The following is a 7,409-nucleotide window of genomic DNA, read 5'->3' on the forward strand; positions in this document are numbered from 1 at the left end:
CTCCGAGCCCAGTTTCCTCATCTGTGAAATGAGATAACAACAGCAGTTAGCTCATGCTCAGGGTGGGGCTTCACTATGAAACGACTCAAGGGTGTTCAATAGTTTCAGATCCAAAGCCGCCCTGGGGCTTTGCGCACAGGGATTTAAGAGCCTGGAGGCAAGGGGTGGGCCCGATGGTCTCTAGAGCTCAGATCCTAGGGCCTTGAGTCCTCCCTCAGCCAAGACTGAGAGACAGAGGAGGGAGGGCAGCCACGCTGCGGCCGGGAGACCTGCGTTGCTGGGCGCCCTGCTCCTGCACACCCGGAGAGGGCGCCTGGCCCCAGAGCAGGGGGGAAGCAGCCGCTCTGAATAAACGTCTGCCGATGTCCAGGAACGAGTCTCCCCCGTGCCATCTTTTCTCTTCCGAAGCCCGATGGAAGCCGCTTCTCCCTATTCTGAAAATGGGGAGACTGAGGGCAGGGAAAGTCAGAGCCTCCAGACATCATCTGGCCCAGCTCCCTCATTTGACAGATGAGGAATCAGACCCAGAGGGGAGGAAGGTAAGATGTGGGGACAGTCCTGGTCTAGAGTTAGTAGAGAAACGCTCACTACGGTCGGGGCCAGATGTTTTACGTCATCCTCACCAGCCCAGTGCGGTAGGTATTGTCGTCTCCCAACGCGCAGGCCAGAGGCCTAGTATCTTCCACAAGGGAGCACCACCAACGGCAGCCACAGCTAGAACCCTGGCGAGTGAGTCTCACCCGGCAGCTCCCGACTCTCTCCTCCTGCCAGTCCCCACCCTGCCCTTCCTTCCTGGCCCGCTCCAGGGCCTCGGTCCCCCAGCAGGAGGCCACTCTACCACCCTCCTGCACCCCAGCGACTCCTGAGCTCCCTGCCTTGACCACGAATCTGTCTTCTCCCCCGAGCCGTGAGCCCTCGAGGAGAAAGAGTCAAATTCTGATATGTCTCTGGGTGCCCACACCCAGCACACACAGGGCCCGGCACAGAAGCAGAAAATGCGAACGTTCACGGAAGGAAAGGAGACAGTGGGGGCATTCCAAAGCCCGTGCTCTGTCCTCTATCCCACAGCTCCTTCGGCAGAGACAAGAGCAGGAGATGAGGCTGCAAGATTTTATCCCGCAAGTGGCCTCCTCCCTCCCCACTACCCATCACTGCAGTGCCCCTTCCCCGGTCCCCAGCCTCCCTCTCCCATAGGCGAGTGTCCCTCCCTGCCTCCCCTGCTACGTTGCCCACAGCTCCCGGGACTGCCCTGCCAACCTCAGTCCCCCTGGGGCCCAGGCCTCAGTAAGGGCTCCCTCCCCAGGGTACCGGCCTTAATCGGATGAAAGGCCTCGACAGCAGGCCACTGGGGGAAGGGCTCGGAGCCCAGCCTTGCCTGGGCCTGCGGAGCAACTGAGAAAGTGGCCAGCTCCTCCACCAGGGCCACCCTCCTGCTCCTGAGCCTGCGTGGTCCGCGCTCCCTCCCGAGCTGGGTAGGGGGCTGGGGAGACTCCTAGTGTTTGTCAGCCAGAGAACCATGGTTGGGGAGGACTGTGTTTCCATGGATACAAGCCACGGGAGCTGCGGGGAGATGGGGCCATGGTGTACACAGACACAGATCCACGCAGACCTGCAAGAAAAATAGCAACAGATTTGCTGAGTCATGGGCCCCACATATTTATAGTTTCTGGCAAAGGCAGACCTGCCTATCAGAGGCTGATAATACCGCAGCAGCATGTTAATTGCAAAGACGGAGTCTTCAAGCACCCATTCAGACGCCCGAGACGCTGCTTGAATAGAGTGGGGCGCTCACGACGAGAGCTGGGACACGCGAGGGCGTGGGTGGTTAGGTGTGCGTGTGCGTGCAGGTATGGGGCACCCGGCTCTGGCCGCTCAGGGGAGCCTAAGGATCACATCCACCAGACCGAAACCAGCCCACGGCACAGTGTCACGAAGCACTCTTCAATCACCTGAGGATGCCCAGGATTCCACCCACTCCACACGGGGGCAGAGTGTGGGGAGGTCAACAGGAGAGGCCATGTCCCAGGGCTGAGGGAGGCGCACAGGTGCTGGTCTGCAGAGTGAGGGACCTGCATCCCATAGCCTGGGGAGGTCAGCACCAGCGGGCCTCCTGACACACCGAGACCCCACGGGGCCTCATTACAGGGGGCGGTGGCAAGGGCAGTCGGTGCCAAGAGCGTGGGTATCATCCTGAACAAACACCCAAGGGCCAACTCGACCCTGGAGGGGAGTCTTTGCACCCTTGCCTCTGGGAGCGCGGAGAGTCACCTTGCTCTGAGTTAGGCGAGTCCAGTCCTCCCCTCCTGCAACTTCCACGTAGATGTGGTGGTCCTGCCCCCGGAGCGCTGCCCGACAGTGGCGTTAGTTATGTTCCTGTCCACTGCCACTGCCACTCCGGGGGCTCCACACGTTCCCAGCGCCTGGAGGAACAGGCCTTCAGTGAAGGCCTGCGGATGAGAAACCAAATCCCTCTAGTTCTTTGAAAGCAATTCTTGGTCCCCCGAGTCTTCTGAATCCCAAGCCGAATAGTCCCCTAGCTTGAGTTCAAGGCTCGTCCCTGGCTCGCTTGCTCTCTGCGAATGCTCCCTCTTACACTGCACCCAACCCCCACCGATGCAGAGGCCAGAAGATGGGCCCCAAAGGGATCCCGGCCTCTTTGATGCCCTCGCCTGCCTGCAGCCTTCTGCACACGCGCCTGCCTTCCAGGAGGGCAAGGGAAGTCTGGCCTCCCCTTTGCGGCAGCTGGAACACAGCCTCCTGTCCTCGACCCCTGGCTCAGCCCTCGAGAACAAAGCCGTACTCTCCCCCTTCGGGGATCTGACCGCAAAGGGGTGGTGGCCTTCAGGGACCCACAGAGCAGCAGCAGAGCAAGGCTCTACAGGGAGGGGTGACCAGGCTTTCTGCATGAGCTGAGCCTCAGTTTCTCCCAATCCTGCCCCCAAAATAGCTCGGTCACTCGCGACTGAGTTCACAGCATTCTGAAGAAGGGAGGCAGGGCAGGAGGGAGGAGGGGAGAGAAGAGAGGGACATCCTTTCAGTTCTCACTTCTCTTCAAGAGACGGTTGACTCAAGAGCTATTATTAATAGTAAATTAAATAGTGCAGTTATTCTGAATAATAAAGAGCTCTTCTGTTCCAAGTTTCCACTGTCCTCTCTCTAGGGAAATACCTGCTATGGCCTGAGACGTGGCATCCAGTGATTGGCATTTGTAGGACAAAGCTGATGCTCCTGCCATGCCCAGTCACAGACTGCCAAGTCCCCCCAAAACGCTCCTCTGCCCCAGCATCATGATGTGGGCGGAGACAGGCTTTGGGTGGCCCAGACGCCCTCCATCATCGCACCAGAGAGCCCAGTCTGTGTTCTTCTCAGGGCGGAACCTTGGCGACCGCGTCCTGCAGGCAGAGAGTGGTCCTCCCGCTTGTTAGGTGTGTGACCTTGGGCAAGACCTTTGAACCGTTCAGTTCCCTCGTCTGTAAAATGGCGATGATGACGGTGTCTCCCTCGTGAGTTTGTTAGAAGGATGAAAGTTAACGTGTGTAACGCTGTTATTACACACATAAAGTTAACAGATATAAAGGCGTTTAACCGTGCCTGGCACTTAGTAAGCGCAACGTAAGGTTTGTCAAACAGATGAGAGACTGCCGGGGTGTGTCAGGCAAGCCCAAGATCCAAGACTCCAAGCATCGGGGTCCTTGTAACTGAAACTGTCCCTCAGAGCAGGCAGCTGCTTACACCCCGGCCGGTCGTCCGATTCAGCAACTTGGTGTCCTGCCCTGCTCTGGGTCTCAGTTTCTCCAACCATGAACGGGGGATGAAGCTGTATGAGGTGACAGTTGTGGCCCAGGCTGCTCTGACCTGTAATTTATAACAACAGCTCATGCTCACTGAGCTCCTACTCTGTGTCAAGCACTGTGCTAAGTGCTTTATACTCAGTTATTTCATGTAATTCTCACAACAGCTCTATAGGTGGGCACTCTGTTCCACAGATGAAGAAATTGAGGCTCAGAGAGGTTAAGTAACTTGCCCAAGATCACACAGTTAGCAAGAGGTGGAGCTAGAGTTTCAACCCAGGTCTGCCAGACTCCACAGCCTGACGTGATGGCCTTGAGGCCATGTCACTTCACCTGGCATCACATTTGTTTCCAGGAATGTATTGTGTAACTCAGGATTGCTTGGGGTGGGGGTAGGGCACAAAAAAGAGGGGACATGTCTGAGCTGTTCCCATCCCACCCCAGGCTTAGCGGCCAAGCGGCCCTCCATTTGACACAGGTTGAATATCCTTCATCCAAAATGCTTGGACCAGAAGTATTTCCGATTCTGGATTATCTCAGATTTTGGAATATTTGCAAATACTCACTGGTTGAGCATCACAAATCTGAAAATCTGAAACCCAAAATGCACCAATGAGCATTTCCTTTGAGCATCATGTCCACACTCAAAAACTTTCAAATTTGGGAGCATTTCAGATTTTGGATTTTCGGATTTGGGATGCTTCACCTGTATCAGCTTGTCAGAGGAGGTGAGAACTCTAGCTGGGTGCCTAGGGTTGGGGGAATGCAGGGTCGAAAATGAGTCCTCCAGGCCGGGCGCGGTGGCTCACGCCCGTAATCCTAGCACTCTGGGAGGCCGAGGCGGGCGGATTGTTTGAGCTCAGGAGTTCGAGACCAGCCTGAGCAAGAGCGAGACCCTGTCTCTACCAAAAATAGAAAGAAATTAATCGGACAACTAAAAATATATAGAAAAAATTAGCCAGGCATGGTGGCGCATGCCTGTAGTCCCAGCTACTCCGGAGGCTGAGGCAGGAGGATCGCTTGAGCCCAGGAGTTTGAGGTTGCTGTGAGCTAGGCTGACGCCAAGGCACTCTACCCCGGGGCAACACAGTGAGACTCTGTCTCAAAAAAAAAAAAAAAAAAGAGTCCTCCAGAGAATGGGGAGAGGAGACCCGGGGGGCCAGGGATGGGCCTGAGCGCAGGGGAGAAGAGAGGCAGAGCTAGTGCGGAGCAGGCGCCAGCATCTGGACCGTGCGGGACCCCAGAGGGACACGGCCCATCAAAGGCCCTCCTGCTCACTCCCTCCCATCTATCCCAAGTCATCTGGTCCCTCCTGGGCCCACTTGGCTTCCCCCTCCTGCGTATCCAATGGCAGCAGCTTTTGGGGGGAACACTCTCCCCTGGGCCCCTGTGCTGTGCTGAGTCGTTGTTTATGAGGAGGAAACAAGGCCAACTGCATTTTCTAAAGAGTCTCCAGGGAGCAGCAGCCGCCTGTGAGGCTGGCGATTTGGGCCTCTCAACACCCACCACTGGGACAGTGAGCCCTGCAGGTCACAGGCAGGGTGGGGAATTCAAGCAGGGGGTGTTCCTGAGTGTGAACAAAATGTTTGACCCAGGGCAGATGGAGCACCATTTGTCCTGGGGCAGACTCGGCTGGAAGAGGGGATAGTGTGGATCAGGCCGGTCCTCAGGCCCCTGGGGTTCCCAGAGATACACGCTAACTCAGAACTGTCCTCCCCTCCATAGCAGCAAGGAGGCAGTGGCAGTAAGCTCAGGGGCTGTGGAGCCGGGAAGGAGCACTGATGAGTCCTGCCTGGGGAGGAAGATGGGAAGGACCTTCCAGACAGGGGGCAGCAAGTGAGGGGGCCCAGAGGCCCCGGAGACACAAATTTGCCCCCCGCAGGAGCTCTGTGTGGTTCAAGGGGAGAGGGTGGGAGTGCTGAGGGGTGTGGACCGAGGCAGTCACAAAGCCTGGGCGGTGCACCAGAAGCTGGGGTTCCCTGCTGAGGGCAATGAGGAGCATCAGAAGGGAGCGTCTTTTCTGCTGGCCTCTAGAGAGATCCTCTGGGACCAGCTGACCCCAGCCAGCTCTCCAGACCCCCAGCTCAAGCCCTGAGGCACCTGCGCTCCTGCCTGAGATTCCGTCCTGGGTAGAGGGTGCCGGGGACCCAGGCACCAGCTCGCATCCCTGGGACTGCAGCACAACAGAGATTCCACCAGATTTCCCTCTGGCTGGATCGCCCAGGATGGTTACGTCACATATCCGAAAATCAGTCCATATAATTAATCATGTCCATTACCAGAGAGGGAAAAGTTTTTTGATAATCTTAACAGATGCGATAAATGCATTTGATAGAACTAACGATCCATTCTGTGGAAAACTCTTAGTAGAATAAAAATAAAAACATTTCCTTGACATATCGGCAACCAACAGCAACACCATTCTTAGCAATAAAACACTAGCAAGGGGCTTCATACTTAGTCAGGGAGGGACGAGAAAGCCTGCGATTACCACAACCGTTTTACACTGTTTTGGAAGTTCTAGCCAATGCAATAGTACATTAAAAGATTTTTTTTAAAAATCACATAACATTTGGAAAGGAAGAGAAATTGCTATCATTATTTGTACGCAATATTCTTGTTTACCCAGAAAACTCAAGAGAATCAACTGAAAAACTAATAAGAGAGTATGAGAGGTCAGTAAGATAGCCGGTATCGAAATAAATACACTAGCAAAACCCAGTTAGAAACCTTAAGAGAAAGAAAAGAAAAGAAGTTCCAGAATGAGTGAGGAAGTAGCTAAGGGTACTCAAGGCTCAAGAACAAGCCTGGAGCATTTCAAGGGTCTCCTGCTGGAACCTAGCCTAGTGGGGAGTGGGGAGGAAGGTGGGGAGCACGGGCGGAAGCTGGACAGGGCAGGGAAAGGGGGAGGAAGAGGATATCTTGGAACATCTTCCCCAGCTGGTAACAGTTGGGCTTGGGCTGGGAACTGCCCTTTTGGGGGAATATGCAGCCCTTTGGGCCTGGTTCCCAGCAGCCCTGACAGACAGCTGCTCAGGGCAGTGGGGCGCAGGCAGTTCCAAATGGTTCTCTGAGCCTGGACTCACTCAGGGGCAGTACCTGCCTGCTGGGGCTCCAGGCTGCAGGGGGTACCAGGCAGGCAATGACAGACCCTCACAGAGAACTGTCATCCACCACCACGGGGCATAGACTCCAGCAAGTGAGATTCCAGCTGAAAGAGCGTCTTGAACATCTGATGGGCTGATTACAAATTGCTCTTCTGGATTCGTTAAAGCAGATGCCCAAGAGAACCTGTCCACGGCAAAGGGCACACCCAGCCAGCCTCCGAGCTCCACTCTGTGTCAGGGGCTCACTCCTCAGCTCTCGGCCTCCAGGCTCCCGGCAACCCGGCAACCCGGCCTTGTCTTGCTTGGGGTCGTGCGATTCCCCTGGGGGCATCTGGCAGGGCTGCGGTGCACAGGCGCTGGCTGCAAAGCTCCCAGGGCCCATTCTGAAGAAGTGAAGTTTGCAGATTTTTCCTCCATCCGTGGCACGAGCACGGCACGACGACGTGCGCGTACAGCTCATCACACAAGGGGTAATCGCTGCGTTTTCCAGCACTCACACTCAGAGAAGGCC

At 55.9% G+C, this 7,409-nt stretch overlaps 1 protein-coding gene across 1 annotated transcript; it reads right to left on the bottom strand.

Annotated features, from left to right (window-relative positions):
- Positions 1 to 4,540: 4,540 nt before the first annotated feature.
- On the bottom strand, positions 4,541 to 4,836 carry LOC105807233 (putative uncharacterized protein encoded by LINC00269; the record flags this gene model as incomplete). Its single annotated transcript, XM_012640548.1, has 2 exons — positions 4,541 to 4,666; positions 4,759 to 4,836. Coding segments are annotated over 2 exons (204 nt in total), but the record flags the coding sequence as incomplete, so codon positions are not given.
- Positions 4,837 to 7,409: the final 2,573 nt, after the last annotated feature.

Source organism: Propithecus coquereli, unplaced genomic scaffold, assembly GCF_000956105.1.
Source record: "Propithecus coquereli isolate 6110/MARCELLA unplaced genomic scaffold, Pcoq_1.0 Scaffold155, whole genome shotgun sequence".
Taxonomy (NCBI): Eukaryota; Metazoa; Chordata; class Mammalia; order Primates; family Indriidae; genus Propithecus; species Propithecus coquereli.